General features: G+C 48.4%; 4 protein-coding genes across 4 annotated transcripts; 2 read left to right on the top strand and 2 right to left on the bottom strand.

Annotated features, from left to right (window-relative positions):
• Positions 1–18: 18 nt before the first annotated feature.
• Positions 19–1,461, bottom strand: F4812DRAFT_461934 (acyltransferase family-domain-containing protein; the record flags this gene model as incomplete). Its single annotated transcript, XM_047937947.1, has 1 exon — positions 19–1,461. The coding sequence occupies one exon, from the start codon at positions 1,459–1,461 to the stop codon at positions 19–21; it is 1,443 nt and encodes a 480-aa protein (XP_047787405.1).
• A 2,398-nt stretch (positions 1,462–3,859) lies between these two features.
• On the top strand, positions 3,860–5,896 carry F4812DRAFT_452511 (uncharacterized protein; the record flags this gene model as incomplete). The annotated part of the gene is made up of 1 exon (XM_047936357.1): positions 3,860–5,896. One exon carries the CDS (start codon positions 3,860–3,862, stop codon positions 5,894–5,896), a length of 2,037 nt encoding a protein of 678 aa, XP_047787404.1.
• Positions 5,897–6,786: 890 nt separating this feature from the next.
• On the bottom strand, positions 6,787–8,871 carry F4812DRAFT_466562 (acid protease; the record flags this gene model as incomplete). Its single annotated transcript, XM_047938558.1, has 4 exons — positions 6,787–7,527; positions 7,625–8,290; positions 8,352–8,600; positions 8,667–8,871. The coding sequence occupies 4 exons, from the start codon at positions 8,869–8,871 to the stop codon at positions 7,139–7,141; spliced, it is 1,509 nt and encodes a 502-aa protein (XP_047787403.1). The 3' UTR covers positions 6,787–7,138.
• A 5,092-nt stretch (positions 8,872–13,963) lies between these two features.
• F4812DRAFT_461931 (NUDIX hydrolase domain-like protein) lies at positions 13,964–14,539 on the top strand (the record flags this gene model as incomplete). The annotated part of the gene is made up of 1 exon (XM_047937946.1): positions 13,964–14,539. The coding sequence occupies one exon, from the start codon at positions 13,964–13,966 to the stop codon at positions 14,537–14,539; it is 576 nt and encodes a 191-aa protein (XP_047787402.1).
• Positions 14,540–15,080: the final 541 nt, after the last annotated feature.

Genomic DNA, 15,080 nt, shown 5'->3' with positions numbered 1-15,080 from the left:
ATCTGGCTTCGAATTCCGTCACCTCACAATCTGTGGTGCAGCACATTTCTTCTCCATCCATCTTGCAAAATTTGTTGAGGGCACATCGATTCCCCTCCAGAACACATCAGAGGCCCATATCACGAGAGGGAAATACAACAACGTAGAGACAGTAAAGCTTACTCCGTAAGGCCAAAGCCCTTCCTTGCCAATATACGCCCAGCAGGCCTCAAGGAGCCACTTTCCGATTGTGCGGTTACCAAGCCCGTGGACGAGATACAGCGCGAAGCTTATCCGCCCGAGATATCTAGCCGGTCGAGTCAGGAAAATCGATTGGACCGATGGCAGAAAGGCCATGGGGCCAACGAGGAGCATGGCTCCGATGGCCAGCCAGTACCGCCGACGGTACGCGCTGAAGGGCCAAACATATTTGGACCACATGTATCCGGGAGTTTGGGTGTTGTGGTCTCGAGGGTAGCCGCAGAGGAAGAGGCCGAGTATCATACTTAGTATGAGCAGCGCATTTACAACTTTTCTCGCTGATGGGTTTTTGGGTTTTTTCCATACTACTTCGATCTCTGCTAGGGACATGCCCGAGATGAACAGGGCAAGGTCCCAGCGCTTATGTCCAAAACAATGGATCATGAGCAGGCCTTCGACGATTAGTCGAACGGCAGTTCGGGTCTTGGCTAACCCGATAATGAGTAGGAAGACGACCATAGATCCCCGGAACTCGACGGCGATGGACCATAGTTGAGGATTATAGAATCCGGAAAAGTCCGGCGTCCATTCCCACGGGTTCGACTCTATGTCGAGGTATTCGAGATACGACGTTAGGCCGTGCTCGAACGGTTTCCCATCCACCTTCTTCGGGATGTCTATTATGCCAAGGTAAGCACAGACGAAGGCCATCGTGCTAGAGGCGAAGGCCGGGAGGAATAAGCGGAAGGCCCGGCGAAAGGTCAGCGACGCCAGCCCGGAGAACAGCTCTGTGTATTCTTGGCGGTGCATCCGTTGGATGAACCGGTGGGAAAGCACGAAGCCGGAGACGACGAAGAATACGGATACCATGGCAGCGCCAGAGTATATGATCCGGACGAACGGCAGCAGCCAGAAAGACGTGTTGTCCTTGTATCCCCATCCCGAATTGATGGATGGGTACGGGATGTGAGTCCAGTGTAAGATGAAAACTATCAGGGAGGCGACGCCGCGGACGCCGTCAAGATATTCCGTCGAGTGCGGCTTTCTCGACGACGCCGCGTTCAACTTCTCCGACTCTTCGGCCGGCGACCACTTTGCTAAGAAACTCGGCCTCATGAAGGCAAGGCATTGCCAGAAGATCACTCGGAGCGAAACCGAGCGAAGACTCTTTCTCCATCTGGACGGCGACGGTCGCCTCGTGTGAGGATCCACTTCGTCCACTGGTATTTGAGGGAGAAGGGCCTCCTCATCCTCCCTAGTTGAGCGCCCGGCGAGATGCATGGTTGACGTTACTCAACCCCGCGACAACGCTCTTCCCTTTTAAACCTATGAATTTTGATACAGCAACGAGCGTTGAAGTATCACTATCCCACTTCTTTAAGCGAATTTACCTCCTATCGAGAGATGCTGAGAATCTCTCTGCCCGGTTACTTCAGACCGATCCAACTCCCAATACCTTAGGTTAGGTTAGGTTAGGTTAGGAGGTAGGTAGGCTACTTGCGTTGAGGTACCTCCCTATACTAACTAGTTGTATAAGCCAAGAATTTTCCACGAGATGATCTGGCCCACTCGGTCTGGGGACTATTTGATGAGACTGTTGAGAGAAGCAACAAAGTAAGATTGCAAGTTCACCGATACAATCTTTGCCAACGCATTGAAGTACGTAATAGGTTCTTCTATATATGCGTCTGGTATAGGTTAGGTTAGTTAGGTAGTTAACTAGGATATTAAAGAAAACTCATAACTAACACATATAATCAGACAAGATAACTTCGGTAGGTTAGGTTAGGTAGGCTCAGCGAATTCGTTGAATAGTAATGAACACCAACCAACTAACATGTATGTAAGAGACGACATAATAAACATAAGTGCCTAACGTACGGCTTATCCGAAGGAATCCAATGCTAGATCCCGCCGTCCTTGCGTCGTTCAACCATGGTTGGAACGAAACGTCGCACCAGGTTCAGAGCAGATGCTACGAGACTTGCGAGATAAGGGGACTGACTGACTGACTTCGACTTTTCCAACACTGTCAAAATTTGAACGAGCCGCTGAACTGGTAAAAGCTAAGTCGATCTCTAAGGATTAAGATTCTGCCAAGAAAGAAAGTCGCCAATAGCAAGCGACGCAAGTGCCGGATCTACAAAGTTAAGCTCTGAAGAGGATTAGTATCGTATGGTGCCAAGCGTTCCTGGCGTTTCTGCAATGCACGCCAAGATGTCGTACTTGGTTTGGTGTCTGCAGCGAGTTGGGTGAAGATTATTATTTATTATTTCTCTGATAACCGTCTTTCAGCTATCCGTAGTTGATCACTTCTCTAATAACCCTAGCCTCCGGGCTATCGACTACCATAGTACCATTCTGATGAGACCAACAGACGGTCTCCATTGCAATATCCAATAGCCCCATTCGGAAGGTCTTTCAAAAGGGGTATCGCCGCACGCGACTTCAATCACAAACACACACAAAAAAATGAAGTCCCGTGGGGCACGTGCGGACTTCCTTAGAAGAGAAGGAGAGACATTTCGGTTCCTTGTCCAGCTTTGCAATGGGATGTCAGGATGATGAAAGGCGCCCTGGAGATTACATCAGAATGATGAGCTGTAATTGTAAGTGAAAATCAGGTTCAAGAGAAGCTCGTGGTAGTGGTAGTTCGGGCTAAGTACAGTAACACAGAATCGAAGAGGAGTCACTACCTAAACGATGCCACGATGGTACTGGCATCTCATGTGTTTCCTCTCTATACACATGTGGTGACTAAGTACCTAATGTATACGCCGATTACGGTAATTGTGTCCTCAAGCTTGTGAATAACAAGCCTTCTCAGCTTTGGGCGCATCCTGGCGCAAGAGCCTAACCTGGATGTTATGTGGTTCCCCCCCTATCGTTACTTCGACGGCGTGGGGAAAATCGCTTCTCAACCTATTAGCTTGGCACTTCTAGAAACCCGGATTGAAAACACTTTTCCATTATCCGACCAAGTTGAGATCTTCGTGCTGTGTCTCGGCGTCCATGTGCTACCCGCGAACCTTGCAAGTTGCAAATCATAGGTCCCCATCGACCATTTCCTGATATGATTCGCCGTCCCTACGAGAATCTCCGGGTCCGGGCACGATACTATCAGTTGGTTTGTGAATACCCAGGTGGGCAAAAGGTCGTGTGCTTGTCGATCCGTTTCCTACTATGTATACACTTTCCTCTTTACATTTTCCCACCTGCTTAGGAGGGTTCTTCTCTCATCGATCTCACCGAGAGACGCCGACCATCGTGAGACCCTATCCCCTCTCGAACTGATAACGACCATGACTCTTTAACGTTGAGATAGGCTTTTCCCTAAGGTGACTCCCCCTTGTAGTTACCGAGATCGAGCATGTGAGAAAACAGCACGCCATTCACGATCGTTACGTTACAACTCTTATGTGATTCCACCCTTTTGCTTCCGCAACTATAAGCCACCAGTCAGGGAGTTTTACTCCGAGCCGCGTTCCGAATACTGAAACGGAAAGGCTCTGCTGTTGGTTTTTTTCGGCTTTTGAGCGAACACTCAGTGAATGTTGGGCATTGATGAAAACTGCTACAAAGTGAAAAGGAAAGCAACAAAATTTTCAGGATGGTGTGGGCTGGCGCAGTCTTGTCTATACCCAGCCGGAGCCAAAGTCCTGTTGACTACTCCAAGACCATGTTGTCGCCAAGAATACTCCCGCGGCTTTTCATAAATGTCCCTAATTCTCCTATAGAGCAGGGCACCTTTACATCTCGGCGCATGCGGAGGATAATATCTTTAGCTTGCTGTCTGGCGGTAATATGGGCAGTGGTAGACAGGTGGAATACAGTCCGGTCGGAAAAGCAGAGTTATCCAGCCTTCCAGCTGATGCGACATGCTACGACAGATAGCAAAGTGTCGCAATGGGTTGGCGGTGGCTCTGTGATGACGTCTCAGGCCAGCACAGAGAGCACAGAATACGTACCTCGTCCGGCAAAAGAAGAGCATGCCGTTGTTGCTCATGCGCTACCCGATGTCATACGCATATCGTTCCAGGAAGCTGTTCAGGACGTGAGCTTAGACGGTTGGGAAGATGAATGGTTTTCGGCTGGGCATTTCGATGCCGAGAAGCACGGCCCGCTCGACGAGCCGAAGATCGACTTCGTATATAACTGGGTCAATGGATCCGATGAAGCGTTTAAGAATATTCGACATAGTTACGAGTTAGAATCGCCCCTTAACGACCGAGACGGGAAGTGGATATCGCAACATAGCATCAACCGCTATCGAGACTGGGACGAGCTGAGATATTCGCTCCGCAGCCTCGATGTCTACGCCAAGGGCTTCATCAACAAGATCCAGCTTCTCGTCAATTCGGTCGGTATTCAATATCAGAAGGACGGCACAGGCATGCGGCCACAGAGACCGACTTGGCTCAGAGATGACGATGAAGCCAAGCAGCACGTCCAAGTCCTCAGCCACGAGTCCTTCTTCAGCGAGCAAGACAAGGAATGTCTTCCTACTTTCAACTCCCTTTCCATCGAATCCCAAATTTACATGACCCCGTCGTCGACTGACCAGCTCTTTGCATTGTCGGATGATATGTTCTTGGGAATGCCTCACGCCGCGTCCGACTTTTACTCACCTTTGTTTGGTCCTACTATGGGCTTCAAAAGCGACTATTACAACGTCAAGCACCTCGGCGGTAAGAGCCAGATACCCTCGTTCGGCGAGAAGCCATTCGTCTATTATACCTCCTACCTCCTGAATCACCGGTTCGGCGAGCGCAACCGTCATGTCCAAGCCCACTTTGGACATTCCGTCTCGAGAAGGGTTATGAAGGAAGCGATGGCTTCTTTCCCCGGGCCATCGGCAAGGGGTTCCTGCGAGCGATTCCGTGGGGAGTCCAAGTTTCAGATATATCCTTGGTTTGCGAGCTTCCATTACACCATCGAGAGGTTCCGGGAAGCTTTAATCTGGTCCTTCATAGTTTCCCGTTCCGACAAGAACTCGGACGGTTATATCGACTGGACGGAGCGTCAGCGCATACTCGAGGCTGTCGAGCCTGGGCGGCAGCAGCTCTCCAGCAACGACGCCTCCAAGCCTGCGGCGCAGAGCCCGATAAGAGAGCGGATGTATTATAAGCTGCCGCAAATCCTCCAGAAGGCGGGGCTCCAACCGCCCCAGGTGAACGTGAACGTATTATGGACATCACTCGACGGGCCTGAGACGATTCGTAATGTTAAATGCAACGACTTCAGCGTCGACAAGTGCCTCGGGGACTCGTTCGCGTCGCCGCTCTCGGATTCGACCTCGCCGAACCCGGACTTCACCGCCTCCAACGTCTTCTCGCGGCTCTCGTACCAACGGCCGCAGTGCGGCGACTGCCTGCTCAAGTTCCTGCTGGCGTCGCAGCCGGCGGGATTGGAGCCGCTGCTGCCGCCGCGGTCGAAGGCGCGCGAGCGCGAGACGATCGTCCGGGCGCTCAAGAAGTACCAGCACGCGGTGGTGGACACGGACGCGATGCGGTTCGTCATGGTCAAGGACGCGGAGCAGGCGGAGGCGGAGCTGCTCGCGCGGACGATCCGGCGCGGGAAGGCGTACGGCCAGTGGTGTCTGAACGACGACGTAATGACCGAGAGCGCGGAGCAGGTCGGCCGCGTGCGAGACGTGATAGCCGAGGTCTTCGAGACGTTGTGGCCGCTCAAGGGGCGGTGGGAAAAGGGGGAATGACGGGAGGAAGGGATGGATAAGGTAGGAGGTAGATAGGCCGTCCTGCTTGCATTTATATTTACATGTACATATACCTACCTAGGTATGTAGATGTGATGGGATGGGGTGGAATGGAATGGAAGGATGGGCTTAGCACACGCGGGGCGTGAGTTTTTGAATACCTACCTCTACCTAACCTAACCTTAGGTTAGGTCGGTGGGTATTTAACCTACTTTCTGTATTTATTATTGAAAGATACCACGTTATTTTCTTTTTCTTTTTTTACATTGATGTACCTACCTAGCTAAGCTACCTCCTATATAATATACCTAACGTGCATCTAATGCCGTACAATAAAGCTATATGAATCATCACCACCATTATCGCCGTCTTTGCAAGTGTACAAGTCGTCAAAGTAATCTCTCCTATTAATTATCCATCCGGAAAAGGGGGAAATAAGAGTCGTGAAATTATGAGCATTTAAGGGTATAGTAGAGAGATTATCTCGATGGAGGCATGTACAGGTGTAACATACCTTACGTACCTAAGGTAGGTAGATATTCGAGAAGATCTTCGTGTGCCTGTTCGGGAATCAGGGATGATGCGGAGAGTAACAAGTAACACGGCAGAACATACGCACGGTTTGACGCAGCGTAACGTGGCGATGTGTATGACAATGCTGAGTTGGGATTCGTCACCGCGGTGAGATAGAGGGCGGGAGGTGGCACCGGCAGAGGTGTACGGGCTTGAGTCTACCGAGCGAAACTGTTATGTACTTAGAAGCCCGTTGAGGATAGAAAATAGGTAGCTACACCTTATACCTACCTGTTTGGATGATTATTGCCAATTTTCTTTTAAAAATATCTATTCACCCTGAGATTATTGAATGTCACTTAATAGATGAAGTAGGATATGCGGAATAATGCTTCGTAAAGACGTATCAACTCTAGCTACCTAATATTTCAGGTTGAGCAGATGCCTATGAAAATGAACACATCAAGGCTAGATTCCATATACACGCAATTATATACAAAACAGCGAGTAGATCAATAAGACAGTACCTAATGCTTGCAAGCACTATAGTTGCTGATATATGTACTATGATTAAACTAGGTATGTTATGCTATGCTCTAGACGTTCTATATTCCGCTTTAGATGCGCTCGCTCATAAAATGCATGGAGGTTAGTAGGTTAGGTTAGGTCTAGGTAGATATACTTCCGAGACAAAAAAGGACGATTATTTTTTCGGACGAACAAATTTCCTCATATCCATATGGACGCAACGGCCCAGAACGCAACCGCAACAAGTCCCAGACACCACTCGACTCCACCACGGGAACTGGACGAATCCGGCGGCGTAGCGGCCGACTCACCCGCCGGCGCGGTCGTGCTTGCGCCAGGGGAACTGACTCCAGTTGCGGTAGTGCTGCCGCTTGCTTTTGACGGAGATGAGGAAGGGGACGGTGATGATGACGAAGACGAAGACGAAGACGAAGATGATGTGGATTCGGTGGATGATGTCTTGGATGTCGGGGCATCGCAGTCGCCTTTGATTTTAGTCATGTCCGTCTCCTTGGTGATTTCTATCTCATTCGTGCCGCAGTTCACGTACTGAGCCATATGAATAGCATTGTTGGTCTGGTCGAAAACGGCTGGGATTAAAATGTTAGCTTTCCTTCATACCCACCTAGGTAGCTAATATAATATAAAATAAATATCCCCTTTATTATTATTATTACGAAAACTTACCGTAAGCAGAGCGGAGCATGGTGTCGCCGAGAAGAATGAAATCGTTGCTAGCCATGATGCCCAGGTAGCACGACGTGTAAAAAGCGGTGCGGACCTCCCTGACGACCTCGTAATAGGGCACTTTAATGGTGACGCCGTCGAAGGCAAAGTTCAGAGTCCCCGGAAGATCGTTGAGGGAGCAGTCGACCGGGTAGAGACCGTTGGCGTCCGTAGCCTTGGCGCCGAAATCTGCCGCGATGCTGTTCGCCAGATCGGTCGGTAGGAGGGTGAGAGTGGCACCGCTATCTAAGAATACGGCCATCGTCTTGTTGATGTAGTCCTTCGTAGCGCCGTTCGGAGGCGTTAGACTCAGAGACGTCATGTTGACCCAGTACCTTGGTACACCGTCCGGAGATTTCGCCGCGGGAATGATAGGTAAGGTCTGCAAGGTGCCCGTGAACTTGCCGGTGTCTACTCCGCCGAAAATGATGACTCCTTCTTGCTCATCCTTGCCGCCGAGAGCCAGACTGAACGCTTTGGTATCCGTTACCCCTTGACTCTCTAACTCATCCACGAAGTTCTTGTACCGTGTAGTCACGTTTATCCCGTGACCTATTCCCAGAATGCCCGCGAATTCGTCATCTGTCTCAGTGGCGACACCGAACCGAACCCCTTTTAATTTCGCATCTAGCCTGGAATTAGTTTTTACAACTTCGTTATGTGATAAGACCCCAAACGAGTAACTCACCCGTGCCTGTGAGACCAATGTTATCCGAATAATATTGAATCTTAGCTTTACCGATACCATACTGCAGCGTCTGCGAACCAGCTAGCCGCGTAGCGGTAGACGAAGACGACGAGTCATAATGCCCTACTGCCTGGCAAAATCTAACATCCGCAGAACCTGTAAGATCAGAGCAATCGGGGTTTACCCAAAGCTCAAACGAGCCGGTATCTAACTGAACGTAGACCTGCTGCGGCGGAGTGCCAATGTCCACTTCAAAAAAAAAAATTGATTTAGCAAGAGGAACAAGACACGGGAGGTGAACGAGGGATTACAAACATGAAGCGTAGTATGCTACATCCGATCTGTTGGCTAGGGGTACAGTGGTTATAGCCCGCTTATCGCCGAAATCAGAGAATACATCTTTATTCGTAGAATGTACAACTGGTAGCTTGACGTAGCGACTATTGCGGCGCTCGACAGTCGAGACTTGGCAGTAAGCTCCTATGATCAAATCAAGGAGGAGGAATAGTCGAGCTGCCATCTCAAGCACCACAATCAGATATTACGGGGTGAGTTTTATCAGCATGAAATGACCACAGCTTCAGCGGAAAATGATAAAAAAGAGGTCAAATATGTGAAAGCACAAGATAGCTGACGGAGGGCTTGTTTCTTTTCTAACCTTTCGCCCTCTTTTTTGAACTTTTACCAAAAAAACCCCAGTCGAACGGACTTAGTCGTTTAGCTTAGCAAGCTAGGTAGGTATCTTGTTAACCAACTTCCGGATCTGTTCCGCGTATGAATAGAACAGATGGATGAGCAAAACGAGTCTAATCCTTCGAGGGTATCCGGATACGGCAAAGAACGACAGCAACGAAATGACAACGAGCGCGAAACCAGTCGGCGGACCCGGGGGGGAGAGAAGAGGGACGGTATTAACCAAAAAAAAAAAAAGGACAGAAAGAGAAAAATGCAAAAGACAACCAAGAGCCGACCGGTCGGGTACTAAGAGAGAGAGAGAGAAGAAAACGACGAATAGGAAAAGCAATAAGCAGAAACCAAGAAAGTGAGATGAAGATTGAAGATCACAAGAAGCGACTGCGAAGTTGCAATTGGAGAATATCTTCCAACACCAAGCACCAAAGAACCCCCCTCCCCCCCGGCGTGCTTGGAAGGTAAGCTATCTCGTTGCCGAGATCCCCAAATAGTATAGTGGGCTGAGGTCGTTTTGTTAATGGGGATTCTTATGTGTTTTGCGGCTCCTGGGCATTGGCCCCCAAATAAGTGAGGCCCCGAACCGCTTGGCCATGTTTGGAGAGGGAGAGCCTATTGTCTGTTTTTAATTAACACGGGGGCGTTTCAGCGCTTTCTGTCAGCTACCTACCTATTACAGATACCTAGTCCATCCAGATGGGAATACCAGGTGCCTACCTACGCCTGACACCTGATCATCGTCGCTCGGTGTAAGGCTGAGGTGAAGAAGTTATTTTTATTCATTTTATTAGGTAGCTGAAATAGGATTTTATTACATTCGTTAGTAGAACTTGAAGCCACAAATCCGCAATGATACACAACCTTGCGTTTGGTCGCACGTGGGTTCAAAGTCAGTCAGACGAACTTATTGATGATCGATAACAATGATAGGTATTACCGATCCGTATAATACTAATGATATATGATATATATACCTGAGGTAATATATGTAATAATATATGACCAACGGACATTACCATAGGTACCTACCTAGGCCAGGTAGTTAGACTAACGAGCCCCATAGGTTTCGTCTACGTATGGAATCAAATACTATGAGGTATGTAGAAACTTTGCGCCGTACCAGGGGTTTAAAAGCCAAGGGGTCCCGGTGGTAACGAACCGTAAGGGATCGCCAAGCGTTCCAATGCGGTGATTTCTGTCCATTTCACGTTAGTCTCAGAGTCTCATCGTCTCTTTTTTCTTGAACCCTTCCCCTCTTGAGATTTCTCCTATTCTCGACATACTCTTCAAGATGAAGCAATTGCTTCAATAGCAACTTGGAAGAGAAGATGGGGAAGGATTAAACTCGTAACTAACTTACCTACCTGGCAAGGTACCTAACGTATTATTTTTATTTTTATTTTGCTTGAATTCTTTTTTTTCCCCTTCTTTTCACCGACTGATCCGAATCGACTATATAATGCCAATCCCTATGCTGTCACACGTGTTCGGCGCCGTTGGCTTGGCCCGTTTGTCTCAGCAGTAATCGCCTTGTCTCAGAACAAGCGAGCCAAAGGTTAGGTAGTATTATGCAAAAGCCACCGGATATAAGTTGCGGTGCACCACTACCGCGGGCGCTGTATGTATCTAATCTAGTAAGGGTAGATAAATCCCGACCCATTGGTCAACGATCCTCTTCTTGTGCTTTGCTTTCGGCGCGCGCGGCCTTCAGAGAATGATGGTGCACGTCGGCCCGGCTCATGACTTGGCTCGACTGTTACCCCTCCCGTGTCCTGGCTGCTATTATTGCTTACAGGTACCGTAACGGAGATGCTTTAATCAAATACCGGCCGTCGCCCTCCGTCATCTCATAGCCGACTGCAATACCTACGCAACACCTTGCATTCTTCAGCATTTCGTGAGTCCATCCTCTAGTACGTATCAAGAAGCGTGATAGAAAGCGACCGTAGCAAATTGGACTGCGCACTGGCTTGAGTAGCCTGTTCGTATGCGCCTATTACATACCTATACGACAGGTCAACATTGATTCCGGCAACGAGGAGAGATAAATATCGTGGGAGTACGGTGTTCCCGGGCCCCGGTCAAGTTTAGGTAGTCTATTAGATGTCAGAGTTGTGACTCCAGTTCAGTCGAGTATTCCAGGCGGGCAATATTCTATTGATGTGTCTATGTGTTTGCCGTTAAGTTTCTCAAGTCTAGATGGAACAAGGCGTATTGATATGATGACGGGCTAGAAATAACGTCTTCATAGTGGGCGTTATTTGTGAAGCTATTAATCTAAGAACCCCCTGGTTAGGTTCGTGTGTGTAGCGACCTGTTCAACCGCATCCTGTGAGTTGCATTCGGTGAGATGAGGACGGCCCTCTTCTTTATTCATAGACGGATAGTGGCATGGGATAGAACTTCTTTCCGGTATCACTAACCTCACCCTATGCCACGTCAGGCTAGCGACCTCACGAAAGGATCGAATCGGTACGAATCGCTATGGAATATCTGATAAGTGTTTACAGGTAACCGATGGAGAGCTTCTCTCGGTCGCTGCCTAGGAGACTATCGCTCTTCTCAAAATGTGATATCGTATAGACTGATCTCCTTGACCCACGCCCTTTCATATGTTGCCAATCAATTGTCGTTTTTCGTCTTCTCTGTCTCTTATCAATGGCGGAAGATCTACTAAGTGTTGTTTAGGTCTTTGATTGAAATCACATTCTGTATGACCCATCCCTGCCCATCTAAGGTAAACGCCTGGGTGCCTGGGTTTGATGCATCAACTCTGGGAGCCATGGCAGCTTGTACGAGAATGTCAACGAGGTATCTGCCCACGTACCTCTTTGGCTTCATGTCTTCAATAACTATAGACTCCGAGAACCCGGATGCAACATGCTTTCGCAATTGGGGCAAAGTGCAAGATGAGCCCTAACGTCGAAGGGAAATGACTTTATCATGATACAACATAGAATATGGCATGATCGAACACGATGAGGGCAGCCAATTGGTTTGGGAGTTGAACCAATATGGTTGAGCATAAAGAGGTATATGACAACGCTGTTTGAAGTGTGAACAGCGTGGCAAAGTAGTTGCTAGACGTTGCTACCACATAGAAGAAGCCTGTCATATCCAATGTCATATCCAACTATGGAATCCTAGTATCTTGATCCTGCTGGTAGCCGCATGTTTCCACCATAGCTCCTTCAAAGCTACCAGGTATGATAGAGTTGATATATCTAAAAAGCCGGTGTACGAGCAAGCCAAGCTCATGGTAATACCGAGAACAAACAAGCCTTTTGATACGCTCGAAAGATTGGGACTGCTTGACACGACGAATATACCATGCGTAGCAAACACGCATTGTGTCGTATGGCAGAATTGGTCATATGGCCCTCCGTCGCCCTTATAGACTGACAGGTACATACCCGTGGACGTAGATTGTCGGATTGAACTTGCTTGCTGCTCATCTCACAACACTAGCGTATTGCTTCGGCGCATTGGTCCTAAGCTGATTCCAAGTTGGTAGTCTATACAGTTTCTCCGAACCGTACGGCGAGCATAGTTTACCTGCCTTAGATAATTATAAGGTGGTATCACATGGCGAACAGGTTCTCAGCTTCTTCGGGGCGGTGGTTTGAACACTATTCGTACCTACCTAACACTTGGTCTCACTGGCTGCCTCTCGACAAGGGCGGTAATGCTGCTGCCTTTGGCTTTATGGATACAACCCTATATATACTTTAAGTGTGAATCATATATGGCTGGCTGCCTTGGGGTTACCTATCTGACTATATTGACAAGCTTTGAGAAGTCCAAAAGTCAATTTTAAAGGGGGGGTGTATTTGGATTATAGTGCTTACGACTGCGTAATGGATATCGACCAGGATGCATGGGCTTAATTGCGTATAAGGTGCGAAGGTGAGGGTTCTTTCGAAATGTCTCGGCACCGCATTTCAGAATTTTCTTAAGACAAAGGGAAAAAAAAAAAAAAGACAAACAAAAAAAATTGAGGTAGTATATTACGTTGCACAGTATCTCACCTCATTATATTGTGCTCAGGACTAAGACAATAAATAATTCTTACAGAATATTGGAGCGGGACGGGTCGATTATTACACGTTGTCACTCAGCTTTTTTTTCATTTTCATCACATCTGCTTGCCAGAAACCAGCTGAATCGAGTAAAGCTCCGGCGCTGGAGGGGAAAATGCACCCTGATATCCGCTAACCCATTAACTAACCTAAACACACGCTCTCGCTCTGCCTCGCCAGGCTACTAAATAATATCTCCGCGCATGTTTTAGGTACGCCTATCACATCTCCCAGGGTTAAACGTTCAACGAAAGGGCTACGCATACGCAACCGCATCCGTAACCGGGTTAGTCTATCAAGGAATCATGCAAGGTTGTCAACTTGTCCCTCTCAGTTGTCCCTCGCAACACCGCAAATCCCCCCCTGAAAGCCGTTGTCAGCGGTCGGTCCTCCCGACAAATGGACTATCAAATGAAACGAATAGTCGCCTGAAACGGGCCGGTGGATATTACTATAGCTTTATCTCGGTTGCTAGTGCCATTATGGATTCAGGCTTCAAGTTTTTACTCTTGGCCTATTCAGCCTCAACCATCTTATAAGGAGGGCATATGCAAAATATTAGTCCAGGGTTCGATTTCGACTCGTCATTTTTTCTCCCGTGTTGGTGGACTAGTTTGGATCCTCTTATAGAGAAGTTATCATTCTCGATCGCAAAAGGGACGCACCGAGAAATATATTAATCTGGGCCGTGGCCGATTCCCGGAGACTAGGCAATCGAGTTCTCTCACCTTTAGCATCAATACTAAATCAGCGAAATTTACCTCAACATAACTGAGTTGGTGAAAATAAAGCCCCTGTGCTGAGCTGACCCTATTTGACTACGCGTATCAGATTTACCACAAAATGGGCGACATCAATGCTATCTCGGGGCTCGCGCCGCCTGCGCCTACTCCTTTTACCTCACCGGCCTCGCTCGCTAGCTTCAAAATCCCCTTGAAGGCATATCTACAAGAGCACCCCCAGTTTAACTCGGTAGCCGTTGCTGCCTTCGTCTTCAATGAGGAGGGAAAGCTGCTCATCGTGCAGAGAGCGGCACACGACTCGTTTCCTTTGCTGTGGGAGGTACCAGGAGGGGCTTGCGACTACGAAGACGAGTCTCTCTTGCATGCCGTGGCGCGCGAGTTATGGGAAGAAAGTGGACTGCGCGCCAAGTCCATTGTTACCCTCGTTGGTAAGGGATTGCCCATCCCCTACCGGGGCAACCGATGCATGTGCAAATACTCCTTCTTGACCGAGGTGGAACAATACGATATCAAGTTAGATCCTAATGAGCATCAAGCATTCTTATGGGTCACTGAGGAAGAAGCTAAAGCTGGCAGGTGTGGTGATGTTGAATTTAGATACACCACCAAGGATCAACGACTCTCAGTTTGCGAAGCTTTCAAGCTGAGGAACAGTGGAAAGGCCCAAGCTGATTAGAATGTGGGATCTTGGGCTTGAGCATGATTGGATTAGGCACTTACCTACACACACAGATAAGATGATAGACCTGTTGATTCATCTGGCTGTGGCGGCTTGCACATTACCTGGGAATACACCTACAGGTTAAGGGGTAATAAAGTGTTAGACGTGGATCTTCTTGCCCTTAGCAGTGCTTGGACTGTTAGTCTAAGTCGTGATGATCATAGGGGATAGGTCGGAGGTTTGGATGACATGTGACACCCTGACCCTCATTTGCATCGTGGCAAACGGATTGTCCTACTTGCCGAGCATGTCGCCATTAGTGCTATTATTCGTACTTTCAATGTGTTTTAACCGTTGTCTAGAGCTTGCCAATATAGGTAGTTCTCAAGGATATCTCTTGGCATATTATCGTTGAGAACTGGCCCGCATGGGGTATCTGTATTGTTCGCCACGTCGATTTACCGTCTTCCGAGTTGATAAGATCAGGTAGTAATAAAAAAAGTCAGAAGACCCCAATATGTACCTGGTATAGTGTGTGTGTATGTATGTCTGTGTG

Source organism: Daldinia caldariorum (genome assembly GCF_022478825.1).
Source record: "Daldinia caldariorum strain CBS 122874 unplaced genomic scaffold F4812scaffold_16, whole genome shotgun sequence".
NCBI lineage: Eukaryota > Fungi > Ascomycota > Sordariomycetes > Xylariales > Hypoxylaceae > Daldinia > Daldinia caldariorum.
The sequence above is the reverse complement of the archived record's forward strand: the minus strand, read 5'-3'. Positions and strand labels throughout refer to the sequence as shown.